At 41.6% G+C, this 20,011-nt stretch overlaps 1 protein-coding gene across 2 annotated transcripts in view; it reads left to right on the forward strand.

Annotated features, from left to right (window-relative positions):
* The first annotated feature begins 3,030 nt into the window (after positions 1–3,030).
* Positions 3,031–20,011, forward strand: part of ttll11 (tubulin tyrosine ligase-like family, member 11) — a 235,523-nt gene continuing 218,542 nt past the window's right edge. For both annotated transcript variants that reach the window (XM_078549956.1, XM_078549957.1), the window contains exons 1-2: positions 3,031–3,601; positions 12,053–12,152. In XM_078549956.1, coding sequence (XP_078406082.1) covers positions 3,203–3,601; positions 12,053–12,152 — 499 coding nt within the window. In that variant the 5' untranslated portion in view covers positions 3,031–3,202. The remainder of the gene's footprint in view (positions 3,602–12,052; positions 12,153–20,011) is intronic.

Here is a 20,011-nt window from a genome sequence, read left to right on the forward strand (position 1 = left end):
AATTTGATTTATCAAGAGGTGCTGGAGTTTTTCTTCACTTGAGCCACCTACTCTCCTGTTTTTTTTCCCACACTTATTTTCTCATGCAACTATCTAATTCCCTTTTAAAAGAAGTTGTGGATTCTGTTTCAACAACAGATTGCGGCAGATAATTTCAAATGGTAACCACCCTCAACATAAAGATTTATTTTCTTTTTGTGATTATCTTAAATTTGTGCCCAGACTACCATATATAGAATAGGCCATATTTTTAAAGCACAATGAATGAGACTTAAAATCTGACATTTAAAAAATACAAAGTCCAGGATTCATAGCTCTTAACATCAACAGAAATGTTACTGATTAGGTTTCTGGTAAGAAATAATGAGATGGATGCAAATCCATGTAAAAAGTATGGAGCTGTCATATACTGTTAAACCAAAATGAGCAAGTCTAATTTTGAGACTTGATAGGTCTACAGTTTAAAATTCACTGAGACCAGGGTGCTTTCACGCTACAATTGAAATGTTGGTGTGAGTGTTTTGCTTCGCACAATGCTGCAGTCATAATTTAAATAGAGTTTGAATCCATTGTCAGGGTTTGACTTCACACCACATGAATGATGCAGAGTAAAACTTCACAGAGGACAGAGCCTCCCTCTACTTTATTGCTTCATCAGATGGGCCTTTGTACCTGATTTACATTCATGTAGTTGAGAGGAAATTTCAGCTTTGCACTGTTATTGAACCTGTGGAATGTGAACCCACCCTAAATGTCAATGAATTAAAGAGAAAGCAAATATAGCAAAAAGATAAAAGTGGTACCAATTATTAATCAGCAGTTATTTTTCAGAGTGACATTAGGAGTGAAATAGGTATATTTTTAAGCTAAAATGAATGATTTAGTACAATAACCTAAATAGATGACCGACACTTGTGAATCATAGGCATAGAAGGAGGCCAAGTGGCTCATCGTGTCTGTGCTGGCTCTTTGAAGGAGCTATTCAATTCATTCTACTCCCCTGCTCTTTTTCTTCCCTTTCAAGTACACAACCTTCTGAAAGTTACAATTGAAGTGACTTTTACCATCCTTTCAGTCAGGCATTCCAGATCATAAAAACGCCCTGCATAAATAAAAATTCTCACCTTCCCTCTGATTCTGAATGGCCAAAATTTGGACATTCCTTCTCAAATGTGCTTGCCACATCAACTATTAAAATAGTGTCAGGTATGGTTTAGTAATGGTGCTCTTAGTGATTGCCCCTTTGGAATTGCCTTTAGATTACCTTATTTTATATTGCCTTTCCTTGTTCTTCCTTTCAAAATGTATCATTTCACACTTCTCTACATCAAACTTCAACTGCCACATGTCCACTCATTCTACTAGCCTGTCTATGTCTTCTTGAAGTCTATCACTATCCTCCTCTAAGTTCACAATATTTCTAATTTTGTGTCAAATGCAAATTTTGAAATTGTGTTCTATATATCCAAGTCCAGGTCATTAATATACATAAAGAGATGCAGTAATCTAGTACTGACCCTAGAACCTTACTGTTACCTTCCTCCAGTCCAAAAAAACATCCACTACTACTATTTCGTATCACTCAACCAACTTCCTATCCATGCAGCTACAGTACATTTTATCTCATGCGTTTTATCTCTGCTGGAAACCTATTATGAAGTCCACGGACACCACATCAATCATATTATTCTCATCAACTCTCTCTGTTGTCTAACCAAAAAACTCAAATCAAGTTAAACCTGAGTTGCCTTTAACAAATTCATGCTGGCTTTCCTTAATTCATCCACACTTGTCCAAGTGACTGTTAATTATGGAATAGAAGGTAATGCTAATAAAGTTAGATGAAGAGGGTTGGAAGGAGTCTCACATGAAGTATAAACCAGGAAGCAACAGATGGACCAAATAATTTATTTCTGCACCGTACATACATTGTTTTTTTCATAATTAAACTATATGGAGAAAGTGATTTGGTGCATCATCAAATGAAAAACCTAACAAAAGTGCCTCCTTTTTTATGAGGGGCCCAACTAACATAGAACCTAAGTAGAAAAATAAATTTGCAAACTTAAATAATAATATAGTCCATTAGGCTCACCAGTCCTGGTCAATACCAATCATGGAATCACATCTGACATGAGACATTATGGCCAGGATTTTCTGGTCCCACCCATGGTGGGAATCGCCACAGCCAGGACAGAAAATTTGACAGGCCAGCCTGTTGACTCTGGTCGGGAATTTCCGGATAATCCTGGCCTATGTTCTGAATTTTGCAAGCAAGGGCTGGTTGATGTACGGTCAGTACTCTGCCTATTGTGAACAGCCGAAGGGATATGCTGTTTAATGTCTAACATTAGACGTGATTCCAAATTGGACGGCACTTGCTGAACAATCCCGGGTGTGCTAAGAATTCCACTAACAACCAATGTAAGAGTATCAGTCAGACTTGCAATGTGCCTCACTTATGCTTGCTAGAAGCTACATACATTCACATGCAGGGACCAGTCCTCTGCAGGCAAAAGGAACATGTCCAGGCATTGCATCGTTTTTTTTTGAGTTCAAACAAAAAGCTTGGAGATAACTATTCCCTGGTACATTCTCCATGGCAATGCCTTGACCAGAGTTCACTTGCCAACCAATCAGCGCCCTTACCTCGTCATTGCTTCCTTTGAAAATTGGTATTCTTGTGTCAGTTCTGATGCGTGCACGACCAAAAGCTATGACATGCCTCTTTTCACAGCAATACCCAAGTTCTGTACCACCAAGCGATTTTAACACTCACACTGCCACTTGCGGGGGCTTGTTGTGCGTAAACTAGTAACAAGGCTTCCTAACTTGCCACAGTGACTACACCTCAAAGAATAGCCTTCATTGGCTATGGGATGTCGTGAAAGACGCTACATAAGTTATTTTGCTCCGCGGTGCCCACCGGTTGCGAATAAGTGCCCCGCGTGCATTCTCAGAGACCTGGATCTTCGAAGGAAAATGCCTTCACGTCGGCGCCCCGCCCTCCCGCTCGCGCGCGTTGCTGCTGCTGCTTTCTAACCGCCGACGGGCGTGAGCCGCTCTCGGCTTCCGTTGCGGGGGCCGTTGCGCTGTCAACCGGCGCGCGTCAACAATGGGAGCGGCGCAGCGTGCGCGCAGGGGCGAGGGGGCGCGAGGCGGGCTGTTGGCCGTTTAAAGGGACGGAGAGCCAGCTCGAGCTATGAGTCAGCAGGCGGCCGCGGGGGTCAGCGAGGCCGAGGTCAGCCCCGTGCACCCGCACCCGGCCCGGGCCCTGAAGATGAAGGAGGAGGAGGAGGAGAGGCCCGCCTCTGGAGCCAAGGAGAAGCCGGCGTCAATAGTCCCGCCACCACCGCCGCCGCTGCTGCTGCCGCTGCCCCCACCGCCGCCCCCGCCCTCGGGCCTGTCGCTGGCGGCCCGCAGAGCCTTAGCGTCGCTGAGCGAGGAGGTGTCGAGGCCGCGGCGGTCTCGGAGGCCGGAGGAAGGCAGGCAGGGCCGGCAGAAGAAGAAAGGCAAGCGCATCGTTACCGTGGACAGCTCCAAAGCCAAGACTTCGACGGAAGCGCTGAGGATCTGCATCCAGCAGCTCAAGTGGAAAGAGGTGAGAGCGGTCAACCAGGGTGCGTGTCCAGTGATCGCTCTTTCCGCTCTTGTGGGTGTTTGGGTTTTTTTTTCTATTTTCCTGTGGGTTTTCTCCACAAACCAAATGCAGTGTTTTGACGGTCAAAAGGTTTGAGGGCATCACCGAGGCTGGTACTTTAAATCTACACTGAGCTCTTTTAAAGGGGGTGGCACTGGGCTCTCATCAACAGCGAAGCAAATTTACCATTCACCAATATCCATTACAAGCCTACCGACTCCCACAGCTACCTCGACTACAGCTCCTCACACCCCGCTTCCTGTAAGGACTCCATCCCATTCTCTCAGTTCCTTCGCCTCCGTCGTATCTGTTCTGATGACGCTACCTTCAAAAACAGTTCCTCTGACATGTCCTCCTCCTTCCTTAACCGAGGTTTTCCACCCACGGTGGTTGACAGGGCCCTCAACCGTGTCCGGCCCATCTCCCGTGCATCCGCCCTCACGCCTTCTCCTCCCTCCCAGAAACATGATAGGGTCCCCCTTGTCCTCACTTATCACCCCACCAGCCTCCGCATTCAAAGGATCATCCTCCGCCATTTCCGCCAACTCCAGCATGATGCCACCACCAAACACATCTTCCCTTCACACCCCCTGACGGCATTCCGTAGGGATCGTTCCCTCCGGGACACCCTGGTCCACTCCTCCATCACCCCCTACTCCTCAACCCCCACCTATGGCACCTCCCCATGCCCACGCAGAAGATGCAACACCTGCCCCTTCGCTTCCTCTCTCCTCACTGTCCAAGGGCCCAAACACTCCTTTCAAGTGAAGCAGCATTTCATTTGCATTTCCCCTAACTTAGTCTACTGCATTCGTTGCTCCCAGTGCAGTCTCCTCTACATTGGAGAGACCAAACACAAACTGGGCGACCGCTTTGCAGAACACCTGCGGTCTGTCCGCAAGAAAGACCCAAACCTCCCTGTCGCTTGCCATTTTAACACTCCACCCTGCTCTCTTGCCCACATGTCTGTCCTTGGCTTGCTGCATTGTTCCAGTGAAGCCCAACGCAAACTGGAGGAACAGCACCTCATCTTCCGACTAGGCACTTTACAGCCTTCCGGGCTGAATATTGAATTCAACAACTTTAGATCTTAAACTCCCTCCCCCCCCCCCATCCCCACCCCGTTTCTTCCCCCTCCCTTTTGTTTTTTTCAATAATTTATATAGATTTTTCTTTTCCCACCTATTTCCATTATTTTTAAATCTACAACTAATACCTTGTCAGTCTTTCCACCCCACCCCCCACTAGAGCTGTACCTTGAGTGTCCTGTCATCCATTCTTAATTAGCACTTTTCTTAGATAATATCACCACCTTCAACACCTCTTTGATCCTTTTGTCTGTGACATCTTTTGATTATCTGCTCCTATCACTGCTTGCTTGTCCCCACAACCACCCCACCCTCAACTTCTCTCTCCCCCCGCCCCCCACCTTAAACCAGCTTATATTTCACCCCTCTCCAAACTATACTCAGTTCTGTCGAAGGGTCATGTGGACTCGAAACGTCAGCTCTTTTCTTCTCCACCGATGCTGCCAGACCTGCTGAGTTTTTCCAGGTAATTCTGTTTTTGTTTCAAATTTACCATTCTCCATCCTCCCTCCCGAGGCTGTGCTCATGCAATAAATTCAAGCACAACATTTGATTCCATAGAATCACGCAGTGCAGACCCGTTTTGCCCATACTGTCTCTTTGAAATAACTACCCAATTAGTCCCATTCCCCTGCTCTTTGTCCACAGCCCTGAAACTTTCTTCAAAGCTTATAAATTTAGACCACAATGTTGTTATTTATGTGGACCAAGGACTTTATCCCCTGTTCGAAAGCAAAATACTGCAGAGGCTGGAAATCTGAAATATAAGTGGAAAATGCTGGGAGGACTCAGCAGGTCTGCGGAGAGAGAAACGGAGTTAATCTTTCAGCTCGATGACTTTGACCAGTGTCTGAGAAAAGATTGTAGATTGATTAATTGAGGGGGCAAAAATATTTGGCGGGACTATAGTGTGAGGTTGACAACTTTGGCAGGAAGAATAAAAAAGTGGAATGTTATTTAAATAGAGATACTGCAGAACGTTGTGGCACAGAGCGATGTGGATATCCTTGTACATGAATCGCAAAAAGCCAGCATGCAGGCATAGCAAGTAATTAGGAAGGCAAATATAATGTTGGCCTTTAGTGCAAGAGAGATGGAGTATAAAGGAAAGGAATCTTGCTTTAACTGTACAGGGCATTGGTGAGACCACACCTAGAGTACTGTGTACAGCTTTATTCACCTATGCTTACAATTCAGAGAAGTTTCACCAGGCTGATTCCTGGGATGAGGGGCTTGTCTTATGAGGAAAGAGTGAGCAGGTTGGGCCTATATTCACTGGAGTTCAGAAGAATAAGAGATAACTTTATTGTAACGTATAAGATTCTGAGATGGCTTGACAGGGTAAATGTGAGATGTGTCCCCTCGTGGGGGAATCTAAAACTAGGGGGGCACGGTTTCAAAATAAGGGGTCCCTGATTTCAGACAGATGCGGAGGAATTTCTTCTGAGGGTTATTAGTGTTTGGAATTCTCTTCTGCAGAGAGCAGTGGAGGTTGGATCATTGAATGTATTGAAGATGGAGTTAGACAGATTTTTGATTGACAAAGGAGTCGAGGGTTATGGGGAATAAGAAGAAAAGTGGAGTTAAGGTCACAATCCGATCAGCCACGATCTTATTGAATGATGGAGCAAGCTTGGGAGGCTGAATGGCCTACTTCTCCTATTTCTTATGTGCTTATAAGCTCTCTTCCTTGTGCTCTGGTCGAGGAAGGCCATAGCAGAGCGCTGGACACTGCATACTCCCTCACTAGAGCTACCCAGGATTGGATAGGCTAAGGCTACCTCGTCAGTGTGGAAGTGCTGCCTTTGGAATGAGATGTTAAACACAATCACTCACCTGTCTCTCCAGATAGGTCAAATGGATTCCCTGTTGGCATTTAAGAGGAGGTCTTGTGGCAGTGGTAATGTCCCTACCTTTGGGCCAGAAGCTCTGAATTCAAGTTCCACTTCAGGACTTGATGGCCATGAAAGGTGTATGCATAATGTGGCCAAACAGGTTGATTATAATCCTGTAAATCCTTCTAGTGCGCCCTGATAGCAGGCAGAAAGACCAGGAAAGTTCCCTGGTCAGCCATACTTTTTTTGAAAAATGTACTTTATTCATAGAACATCAGCAAGAACATTACAAAACATTTTGAAATGGCCATCACAAAAAGTGCAATCATATTCAACTTTTACACATGGATCACGAAGTGCTTCAATACAATCAATGAATATTACAGACATTTCAATATGGTCATTACAGACAACTCCAATCCCATTGCACTATCTACATACAGCATGTTGCACTCTGAGGCACTTCAATACGATTATGATATGTTTAGTATCCACTACATACAATCGTTCTGAGTCGTACAGCCTGAGGGGTCTACAATTCACAGCCCCTCAGTGCACTATGGCAGAAAGGTCTTAGACAGCCACCTTTCCCTGGCAAACCACTGCAGCACTTTGCCAAGCATAATCATGGATCAATCCATTGGAAGTCCACGGCTGCCAATGCCCTTTTAGGGCATAGTACCTGATAAAGGAGGAGGAGGTAGTATTTGAAGAACAGGGAGCTCCCCTGATGTCTTAGCCAACATTTATCCCTCCATCAGCATCACAAAAACACAGTAACTTGCTATGTGAAAAATTTCTGTCACATCAGCCTACAAAACAACTTAAAAAGAATTTGATTCTGAAATACTTAGGGAAGTTCTGAGGCTATAAATTAATGTAAGGTTTTTTTTTGAAATAGAGGACAGTTGTTGTATTTGTTGTAGAATGCTTCAGCTTGCCCTAATTTCTGCTACTCTCTGATGCTGGAACTTTCAAAAAATAAGCAAAAACACAGTTGTTAGCACTATTGTTATAACCAGATTGTAACTTTTGCAGATGTTGACTCATCTCTATTTCAAAAAACTCTTACTTTGTGATACAGATGTAGTGGTGACTTTGTTTTTATAATATATTTTACATGTGACTGTATCTTGCCTGTGCCTTCAGTGCTTGAGTGAATCTTCATCCACCCCACCCCCCCCCCCCCCCCAAAAAAAAAATCTATGGGTGATCTTAAAGGAGTGTTTCAGATACAGGCTAGGTACATTCTGGTAAGGGTGAAAGGTAGGGGAACCAAAGCCAGGGTCCCTTTTGAAGAAGGAAATATGAAACAAAAAAAGAGCATGATGGATGTCAGGTGTATACTTCAAGCAAGAGCCAGGCCACATACAATAAGTTAAGAGGGTATGTGAAAAAGGAATGTAAGACTAGCAAAGAGAGAATATGAGAATAGAATGGGAGTTAACAAAAATGAGAACTCAAATCATCAAAATAGTAAACAGACCGTAGGAGTGGGTCCTATTAGGGACAAAGAAAGCTATATACTTAAACCCACAGGACAAGGCTAGAGTTTGCTAAGGGAGAGGATGCTAACAATTTCAATACAAGTGGAGATAATGGAAGTAATGAATGGGGTGAATATAATAGGCAGGATATACTGGAAAGGCTGGCTATGCTTAGTGAATAAGTCACCCGGTCCAGGTGGCTTGCATCCCAGATTTCTAAAGAAAGTAGGGGGTGGAGATAGAAGAAGGGCTTGTCATAATCTTTCAATCTTCCTTCGATAAAAGGGAGGTGCCAGAAAATAGATGAGTGGCAAATGTCCCACCCTTGCTCAAGAAAAGGTATGAGAACATCCCTAGTAATTGCATACCAGTCAGTTTAACATCAGCAGTGGGTAAGGTTTTCAAAACAATAAGCAGAGAAAAATTAACAGCACTTAGGTTCGAGTTAATTAAGGTCAGCCAGCACAGATTTGCAAAAGGCAGATGGTGCTTCACTAATCGAATTAAATTTTTTGGTGAAGCAGCAGTAAAGGTTGATGGAGGCAATACAAATTGATGTTGTCTATTATGGAGCTTAAGAAAGCACTTGACAAATGCTGGATAACAAAATTGACGGTTAATATCAGCTTGGATTTTTAAAAAGTGGCATAAGGATGGAAACAATGAGTCATGGTAAATGGTTGTTTTTCAAATTAGAGGATGGCAGACAATATGGTCCCGAAGTGCTGGGGCCACTGCTTTTTTTGATAAATAGATATATTATGACTTGAACACTAAAATTTCAAAATTTGCCAGTGATCCCACCTTGGAGGTGTGGCAGATAGTGAGGATGTAATCAACTGTAACAGGACATAGGCTGGCAGAATGGCCATACATTTGACAAATGGAATTTAATACAGAGAAGTGTGAAATGATGCATATTGGCCACCTTCAAAGATCCCCCAGTCCCTCTGTTCCTGCATGATCTTTTAACTGTGCCATCAACTCTATATTGCCTCTGCCTATCAATATAGATTTGATGGCACAATTAAAAGAGCATGCAGGAACAGAGGATCTGGGGGATCATGAGCATAGATCTTTAGCAATGGGATCCAGGGCTTCATGAATAATGGTATTCAATGCAAAAGCAGTGAAGTTATGATGGACCTTTTTAAAGCTCTGGATAGGCCATAATTAGTGTATTGCATCCAGTTCTGCTCACTACTCTTTAGGAAGGATGTGAGGCATCCTTGAGAGGGTGCAGACCAGTTTGCCAGAATGGTTTCAGGGAGGAGGGATTTTAGGTACAAGGTTGGGTTGAAGAAGCTTTGGTTGTTCTCCTGGGAGCAAAGAAGATTGAAGGGCGACCTGATAGATGTGTACAATGTTTATTGGTTTAAATAAGGTAGACAAAGAAAAGCTATACCCATTAGTTGGTTTAAATAAGGTAGACAAAGAAAAGCTATACCCATTAGTTGGTATAAAGACTTTAGGACATACAGATATAAGGTTATGGGCAGATACATGGAGGGGAAGTGAGGAACAACTTTGTTAGGCAGTGAATGGAAATTACCTAGAACTTGCTGTCTATGAGGTTGGTTGAAGTGGAGATGATGAATGATTTCAAAAGGAAATCGGATAGAAGGGAAATAAACTTGCAGGGCTCAGGGATAGAGTGGGTGAATGGCATTGTTAGAATTTCATCTCTCATGGCTGAATTTTTCTTTTACAAAATGGAAGGACATGGCTTTAATTTAAACGTTTAATTTTCTCACCGAAATGGCCAGCTGTCTATTTCCCCTACTGGTGCCCAGAATAAAAAATGCCTTCAACCATGCTTCTTTCAAAAAACTCAGTGATTAATTTATTTTAAAACATAACTTCTATTAACAAGTTGCAAGTACTGGTTAACCTGGGATTCTTTAAAAGGAAGGTTGTAAATTCACCTTGGAACTGTCAGCAAGCAGGCCTCTTCCAAGAAATCACCTGACCTTAATGGTACTTGACGATCTGGTTGTTTGTTTTGAACTGCAGTCACTTTAATTGAGGGGGGGAAAAAACTGAAAAGGAAGGTTGGTAACTTGCTAGAAATCACATGGGTGAAAGGTAAACAACTTAAGTTGTGAACCTGCTTGTTTTTGAAGGCAGCCTTGTTGGGGAACAAGCTGAGGAAGGAAGGCTACCTTAACTGCCTTCCTTTCTGTACCTTGCCTAAAATTGTGTGTGGCTATTGACCTGTAGCCAGAGAACCCTCATCTGAGTAACTAGTCTGCATTTGGACCTGCAAAGCTAAGACCAGTTGGTGAGAACTTCCAGACATTCACACAAGGGAACTCCGGGTCAACAGCGCCGAGACCCTGCAGACTTTATATTATAACACAGAGATAAAAACAAAAAGCTAAAAGCTAAAAGCCGAAGGGTCATGAGGACTCGAAACGTCAACTGTTTTCTTCTCCACCGATGCTGCCAGACCTGCTGAGTTTTTCCAGGTAATTCTGTTTTTGTTTTATATTATAACGCCCATCTCTGCAGAGAGACTCTATTTGTCCTTTGTTTGTGTGTGTGCGTGCGTGCGCGTGCTGGGGGAGTTCTTTAGAAAGAGATAGATAGTTAGACTTCATGATTACAATTGTGTGTTAATCTGTACTTGCAACTTGTTAAAAGAAGTTTTGTTTTAAAAGAAATTAATCCATTGAGTTTTTTGAAAGAAGCATGGTTGAAGACTTTTATTCTAGGCACCAATAGGAGAAATAGATGGTTGGCCATTTTGGTGACAAAGTTAAACATTTAAATTAAAAGTACGGCCTGCGGAGTAGTGGGACTTGATAATTCACTTACCCCTCCCATCTTGGCTGTAACAGTATTGACTGGATTGCTCTACAGAGAGCTGGCATGGATACAATGGGCAGAATGACCTGCTTCAGTGCCATAATGACTCTGACTGCTTCTTAAATCTTTATAATCTCCATGAAAATTTGTGTAAGGTGTATGTATAGCAGTTATGTGGGTTAAAAACTGCAAAATATTTTGCAATCATGTACTTGCATATTATTGCTTTTATAACAGTATTTGGAGTCTGGAACCACATCTGGTCAATATGATGTAATTTGCCCCCTTGCTAAGCAGTTAAGGGCTGTAATATAATTTGTATTTTTAATTTCAAAATCACCAAGTACAGTAATGCCAATTAAGCTATATTTAGATGTTTGCTCATTGTCACTGTTGAAATAAGGTGGTAACAGGGCTGTTTTATCTTTAGTGGTGTTAAGAGTATGTCATCTTTTTCAGAGACATCTGAAACATATTATGAATCACCAGTTCCATATAGTTGTTTATTGATGTGTAAAACAATGCATTTGTCGGAAATGGAACTATAGATGGCATGCAAGGCTTTTTAACTGCTTTTGAAAAGTTGATGACCCTTTGATGTCACATTTTGGAACTGGGGCTAACTAAATTTAGCTCAGCAGCCCAGAGGAAGTATCCTTTGGGAGAGCATCCATCCATTGCAAGTTTAAAAATAAGAGTTGATCTAAAGCAGGAGTGTCAAACATACAGCATAGCACACTGCTGTACGTGGGAGCCGCCCTGGTGCTTGAGTCATGCATGCATATGATGGTCCTGACATTGTGGTTATGCACTGGAACGTTGCGGCTCAGTAGAGATAAAGTGACTGCAATGATCAGCACCTGTCTGGGGATAGGTGGGTGATAAATCCATGCTGCGCTCTCTATTGCAACAGCCTAATGATGATGGCTCAGTAGTGTCTGAGCATGGGGAGCTGCACGTCCTAAGTTGGTTGCCAAACTTGCCTGCATAACAACTGTATTTCAAAAAGTAAACCATTACCTGTAGAGAAATTTGGGATATCTTAGCACATAGAAGACTCTATAAAGAAAGTTCTTTCCTTTTTCACTTCCCCAGTCTTGAGTAAAATGCAGTACTTTATACCTATTAAGTTACCTTTTTATATACATTCTTTAAAGTCAACTGTGTTTGGTTGTTTTTTTAATTATGTTCCAGTTTCCAACAGGGCGGCGCCTCCTTTGTGATATCTACTGGCATGGAGTGTCTTTTCATGATGGTGAAGTTAGCTGCTCAGGTCAAGTCAACAAATATCCAGGTATGTCTCTGATGTCAATTCTGTGGCTGCACTCAATATGTTGCCTATTTTCCTATTTTAATTTTCGATAATTACTAGATAAACATAATTTGTACTATAATTTTGTGATTAGTGCTTCAGAAAAAACAATTGGAAAGTGGCTGAAAGGAAGCAATTTCCATTCACTGAGTGTTCTATCCTTGTATGAAAATCAGTAGAACAAAGGGTGATCGAGTAATTCTAGGCAATAAGTAATTGAATCATTTGTGGAAAATAAAAGCTCATGGTGTAGGGGATAACATTGCCTAGCTAACAGGAAACAGAGTAGACATAAATGGGTCTTTTTCTGGTTGGCAAGATGTAACAAGTGGTGTGCCACAGGGATTAGTGCTGAGGCCTCAACTTTTTACAATTTATATAAATGACTTGGATGAAGGGACTGAAAATCTGGTTGCTAAATTTACTGACTATATGAAGATGGGTAGGAAAGTAAGTTGTGAAGGAGACATAAGGAAGCTACAAAGGGATATAGATAGGTTAAGTGATTGGACAAAGATCTGGCAAATGGACTATAATGTGGGAAAATGTGATATAGTCCACTTTGGCAGGAAGAATGAAAAAGCAACAGATTATCTAAATGGTGAGAGATTGCAGAGCTCTGAGTTACAGAGGGACCTGGGTGTCCTCATGCGAGAATCGCAAAAGATTAGTATGCAGGTATGGAAAATAATTAGGAAAGCTAATAGGATGTTATCATTTATTGCAAGGGGAATTGAATACAAAAATAGAGAGGTTATGCTTCAGTTATAGAAGGCATTGGTGAGACCACATTTGGAGTACTGTGTACAGTATTATCTCCTTTATTTAAAGAAGGATGATGATGCGTTGGAAGCAGTTCAAAGAAGGTTTGCAAGACTAACACTTGGATTGGGTAGATTGTCTTCTGAGGAAAGGTTGGACAGGCTAGGCTTTATCCACCTGAGTTTAAAAGAGTAGAAGGTGACTTGATTGAGGCATATAAGACCTTTTAAGAGGTCTTGACAGAGTGGATGTGAAAGGGATGTTTCCTGTTGTGAGAAAATCTAGAACTAGGGGTCACTTTTAAAAAAATAAATAAGGGGTCTCCCCTTTTAAGACAGATGAGGAAAATCTTTTTTGAGGTTTGAGAGCCTTTGGAACTCTCTTCCTCAAAAGGCAATGGAAGCAGAGTCTCTGAATGTTTTTAAGGCAGAGTTAGATAGATTCTTGATAAGTGTGAAAGGTTATCAGGAGTAGCTGGGAATGTAGAGTTGAGGTTACATTCAGATCAGCCATGACCTTATTGAATGACAGAGCAGGCTAGAGGGGCCAAGAGGCCTACTGCTTCTCATTCGTATGTTAATTTTAACAAAAAATATTCTCTAAACGCTTTCACCTTAGTAGCTTGAAAACCTTTTTAGAGAGTTTAAGTAACAATTGTAAATGTGTTCCATTTAAGATGCAATTCCTATCACAAATTCTCCTTTCTGGTATGTATTGAATGCTTATACACATTTGAAATAAGCTTCCATCTCCATCTGATGTATTCAGTGAGGGACAGAGAGCTGCTTCATTACTGATTATTCATTTATTACTACATATAATGATCTAACTATGGTCTCATCTTCTTTCCAGTTCGCTAAATGTAAACTGATATGTCAGATTCAGGGCAGAAAAGATTAACTCCTGATTATCAATAGCTTGTGATATCAGTTGATTATGGGAAATATCTCAATAGGGAAAAATTCAGGTTTTTTGCAATTCAATCAAGTCTTGTTCATGTCCTGATTCTTGATCATCTGGTATGGCAGTTTCAACATGGGAGCTGTGTGTACATTGTAAGAAATCTATGCTGGTATGAATTAAATTAAGTGGTCTTTCTAAAACACACAATCCAATAAATATTGGGCCATAATTTGCTGTAATGGCAAATCTAATGGTGTGTGCCAAGAGTTAGACTTGCACATGCATATCACAGAATTGTTCTGGCGCAAGAGGCCATTCAGCCCATCATGTCTGTACCGGTTCTCCAAATAAGCATCATGACTTTGTGTCATTCTCCTTTTTTCTTGTACCCTTGCACATTGCACATTGTTTATATTCAAATAATCATCCAATGCCCTCTTGAATGCCTCGATTGAACCTGCATCCACTATACTTCCAGACAGTGCATTCCAGACTCAAACCACTCGGTGTGTGAAAAAGTTTTTTCTCACATCACATTTGCTTCTTTTGCAAATCACTTTAAATCTGTGCCCTCTCAACCCCTTGATGAGCGGGAACAGTTTCTTTCTTTCTATTTACCCTATCCAGCCCCCTCATGAACACCTCTATTAAATCTCCTCTTAGCTTTCATCTCTCTATGGAGAATAGTCCCAACCTCTCCAATCTATCCCCATAGCTGAAGTTTCTCATCCCTGGAACCATTATTGTAAACCTCTTCTGCGCTGCCTCCAATGCATTCACATTCTTCCTATAGTGTGGCGGCCAGAACTGTACACAATACTCCAGCTGGGGCCTAACTAGTATCTTATGTAAGATGAGCATAACCTCCCTAGTCTTGTACTCTATTCCCTAATAATAAAGCCCAGGATACTGTATGCTTCACTAACTGCTCTCTCCACCTGTCCTGCCACCTTCAATGTTCTATTTAGATTTTAACATTTTTGCCATGCCAAGTTTCACGATCTCTGTAGTGACCGATGATTTTTAAAGAGATTCAAACTTCCAATTATTAACTGAAGGAATGACATGACAAGATTTAATGTTTTAAAACTTTTACTGTAACAAATTACTTAACACTCTTATTTTTGTAGGCAACTTATACTTTAAACCATGGAAAGTGTTATTTCCCATTTATATTATCACCCATTGCACTCTCCACGGAATTACAGTCTTTTTAACAAATAGTCCATGGTTGTTCCCAGCCAATGGGTTCCTGTATCTCATTTCACCGAGTTGTAACTTCAAGTGACTGTCTCCAGGTGCTTTCCTCAGTTTTCAGGGAGTTTCTTAAATCCACCACCAGCAGTAAAGCCTGTTCTGATGCTTCTTCTTCCCTCAGCCAAGCTAGGACGAATCTCCCGAAATCTTTGGATGGCTGCAGGATGCGGCTGTTCAACTAGAGACCGCCTTCCTCCCACAGCTGCGGTATCCCACAAAGCCAAGCAGCCTTTTTCTCGCAGACTGCTGCTGTTGTCTCCAAGTGTAAACACTTTTCATCACCTTCGCAGTAAAACAATCTAAGCTTCCTTTGATCTCTAACAATCAAACCACCCAAGCTTACTGGCAGGTGGACTGCAGAACAGGGTAAATGATCCTCTTCTTTTACCCTGAATTTGAAGTTACAGTCTCAAAACAAAATAATCATATAAACCTCATAATTGTAACACAGGTTGCTGAAAGTGAGAGCTGACGATGTGAGCAGTGCATCTGGGATTTGATTGTGTATCTGCTTAACTGATCAGCTTGAAGTAAACAACGTAAGGACTAAGAAGGAAGTCAAATTTAAAATGGATTAAACCAATGTCAAATGAGGTACAGAAAGAAAGAGAGAAAAGAAAGATTAAATTGAGAGAGGATAAAAAAGACGTTTTTAAAAAAAAGATACTTTTTAAAAGATCTCCAACAATTAAGATATAAAGGCAGCTCCGCGCATGTAATTGTTAATATTGTGGCACACAGCCTATTGGCAATAATTCAATGGATAAAAATTGAATCAGTAATTCAATGCAGTGTCTTCTTTACCCGCTCCTGCATCATTATCTCTGTAGTCCTCCAAGGATCTGTCTGTCCTTAACCGCCTTCCATTTCTGATGACATCATCATCTTGTTCCACGTTTACATTTACTTAATTCTCCCTCTTCACCAATTCTCCTAACCCCTCCGCTGTCTCTGATTAGCAACACTGCTTGTCTAACATCCAGTGTTGGATGAGCATAAATTGCTTCCAACTAAATATTGGAAACACTGAAACCATTATTTTTGAAACCCACCTTCAGATAGTTGCCAAGGAAATGATGCTGAACCAGTCTGTTTGCAGCATTGATGTTGTATTTGACCAATGAGCTTAGGATATCTGCTCCATCACCATGGTTGCTACTTGTACTTCTGCAACATTGCTTGATCCTGACCCTGTATCAGCTCATCTGCTGCTGAAATCCTCATCCGTCTCTGTTACTGTGACTTGACAATACAATGCTCTTCTGTTGGCTTCCCATTTTCCAACCTGCATAAATTTGTGCTCCCTCAAAATTCTTCTGCCCATGTCTTGTACCAAGTCTCATTCACCCATCAACCCTGTGCTTGCTGACCTACACTGGCTCCTGGTCCAGCAGTGTTCAGTTTTAAAATCCTTGTGCTTGTTTTCAAATCCATCAACAGCTTTGTCCCTATTTAACTCTGTAACTTTCTCTAGCCCTGAAACCTTTATAATCTCTGTACTCCTCTAATTTTGGCATCTTGCATATCCCTGATTCCAGTTGCTCTATCATTAGTGAGCATGCTTTCTGCTGCTTTGCTCCTAACCTCTGGATATCCTTCCCTAAATCCCACTACCTCTCCTCTTCATTTAGATGCTCCTTTAAAATCTACCTCTTTGACCAAGCTTTTGATCCAGATAACTCCTGTGTCTCAATGTTAAATTTGTTTTATTGACAATACTGTTAGCCCCTTGGGGTGCTTTACTACATTAAAGGCACTGAAAAAATCCTGCATCTTGTTGATTTGGCTGTAATTAGTGCTGTCATTTTAAAATTACTTAGACTTGAAATTATATCTGTGGTGAGTTTAATTTGTATCTGCTCCACAAATTATAGCAGCTTCATGCCATTCAATGCATTTCAATGGTGAGGCAGACAGTGAACTGCTGTTTCAGTGAAGCAAACAGTTGTGTGGTACAAGACGGTTAGTAACTTCTGGATTTTTGAGTTTAACCACATGTTTCTGCCTCACCTAAAGTTGCTGTACCATTTCTGCGTAAATAATGGAGAGTAGCATTACCCTTATTGTAATTTTAGAGCCATATCAGGCCCATAAAATTGGATTCTGATGTTTTTTCTGCATATTACTTTGCAATTCCATAATTAGACTTACTTAATTTAGTGTGGCATATTGCCCTGAATCTTTTGGTCAGTGGCGAAGCAGAGGCAACGCCACTAACCATATTTTAAAAGTGCATTTTTATCTTCTTTTACGTTGACTACAGCCGGGACTTCCTGTCCCGGCTGCAGGACGAAGCAATCAGTGAAGGGAACCACGAGGCCTAATGGTGAAGCACAGATGCAGGGAAGCTGCGCACCCCTCTTTGACATCATTGAAGGAAGGCATGGCCCTTGAGGCCCAGCAATGTTCCAGTATTCTGGTAGGTGCTTTTTAAAGGTTTTTGAGCAGTTTTTAACTATGTAAAAGTTTAATTTTAACTCTTGCAGGTGTTTTCAGGGTTCCTTTATTCAACTTTTAATTTCAGCCCACTCTTGGCAACCCCCTTCTTCCACCCCTGCTGCCCCCAGCTTTGTCCACAACCACCTCCCTCAATACTACTTCACCTCCCCCATCCAGCTCAGCATCAACTTTGACAGGACTGTAAAGTTGGGAGTGTGGGGGCCTGCGGTGATCAGGGCAGGGGTGGCCCAGAGCTTTTGTGCAGGGTTAGTTGGGTCTTGCATGGAATTGATCTTACTTGAGTGCTCTCCATTTCTCCCAATTTTACTTTAGTTCCAGGCCCCCCCAAGGCTTATCGATTGTTCTATGTATTAATGTTGAGCGGTAGCAACATGCAATTTCAAATTCCATTGAACTTTTTCATGTAGGGAGCTTTCTTTAGGAAAACAAAGTTTTGGGGTACAATTGCACCCACAGCACCAATTGTGGCTGTAGGGGCTTCCAATCTAATTAAGTCTGGGTTGCGAATTAGCTGACTGGCCCCCTTTCTGAGGATGCATCATGCAGTTCCAGAAATAGCAAAGTTGACTGACTTGTTAACTTCAAAGGTTGCTGTATGCTGTCATTAATTTTTTTCATGAGCTGTTTTTTTTCTACATTTTAAATGGATTTGATAATGTAGCTATAAAGCAGAATTCCTAAGCTTCTATAAGTAACAAAATGCTAATGTGAGAAAATTAAGATACGCTATGCATCCATTTTGACTCTAGACATGCATCCCCATTTAGTCCTCAATATTTCATGGGCAATAAATAAAAATCCAGGTTTTAGGTATAAACTTTTGCAAATCCAATTATGGTGACTCTTTTGTATCATGTTTACCTCTCCTGATGCTGCTCTGTCTTTTCCAAAACTTTGCAGAAGGGATGCACAACTTAAGAGCATAGATGTGGAATGAGACCACTTTTCCATGAAGCTCCATCCTCCCATAGGCCATGTGCAGTTTGTTTACATAGACTATTCTTCTGAGGCAGGTGACCAGGCACAGCTAAAATTTTCAGGAAGATATAACTTAACTTTCTGCCAAATTCCCTAAAATCACTTGAGTGAATGCCTATGACATCAATTGCCAAGTACACCATGATCTGCAACTTGCACCACAAAGAAAAATGTCGTCGTGTACCCTGATCTTCCCGTTGTGAAAACTCAGCAGGTCTGACAGCATCTGTGGAAGGGAAGACAGAGTTAACATTTCGAGTCCGTATGAGTATGGGGTGGGGGGAAGGGATCGAAATAGGCTAAAAGGTGGAGATAAAACAATGGAAATCCTGTCGGAGAGAAGAGCAGTACTTCTTCAAGGCTGGCATTCCTGGAAGAGAAGTGGCAGTTAATTAAACACTAAGATAAAAGCAAAATACTGCGGATGCTGGAAATCTGAAACAAAAACCCCACCCCACCCCCACTAGGGCCATCTGTCACTTGCTCATCCTGCTTTCTACCCTTAATGTCACCATTAGCACATCCTTTAGCTAATATCACTACCATCTGCACCCCTTTGTCCTTTTGTTTATGACATCTTTGGCAATCTCTCCTTTGCCTCCACCTATCACTGGCCCTCTATCCAGCTCCACCTGTCCCACCCCCTTTAAACAGCTTATGTTTCACCACATTTCTTATTCCTCTTTAGTTCTGATGAAGAGTCATACGGACTCGAAAGGTTAACTCTGTTTTCCTTTCCACAGATGCTTTCAGACCTGCTGAGTTTTTCCAGCAATTTTTGTTTTTGTTTCAGATTTCCAGCATCCGCAGTATTTTGCTTTTATCTTCCCATTGTGAAGTTGCTTCAAAATCTTCTGGAAAACAAATTTAAATTGCTCTAATTTAAACTCGCTGCAGTGAACTTAATGGTAAATCAGGGACCTCTGAAGTGGTGCAGCCAGTGGGTTACCCCCCTCTGCGTCAATTAATGAATTAAGCAGCTCAATATTAACATGATCTGATTCGTAAATTCTTAATTGTAAATCCTTTCAGGATGATGAACTTGGTGACTTTCAGAAGAACTGCTGTATTCAGTTTTTTTTCAACATTTTTTAAGATGCATCTTTGTTGTTGTTGTTCAAATTGGTTGAATCTTTTTAGCTTGTCAGCATTGCTTAATTAAGAGCTAAAGCCCAATTTTGGATGTGCTTCAGGCTTCCAGGTTCCAATCTGTGCCGTCAGCTTGCTGACCTTTTAGGTAGAAAATTAGCATCAACACTCTTTCATCAGTGGAATGTGCAGTCACTTCAATGCGCTGCAACATGCTGACAATATACACTAAACCTCACATGAAATGTGTTAAGAATTAAAAATGTAAAAGAGCAGAAGTTTAGTTGTACTTTAATCCGTTATTTTGAATTTAAGTTTAAATTCATTCACCTTCAGTTTATTTTTTCAGTTTGTGACTGCAGTGAATAAACTGGTATAAATCCAGAAAATTT

Source organism: Cetorhinus maximus, chromosome 10 (assembly GCF_964194155.1).
Source record: "Cetorhinus maximus chromosome 10, sCetMax3.hap1.1, whole genome shotgun sequence".
Lineage (NCBI taxonomy): Eukaryota > Metazoa > Chordata > Chondrichthyes > Lamniformes > Cetorhinidae > Cetorhinus > Cetorhinus maximus.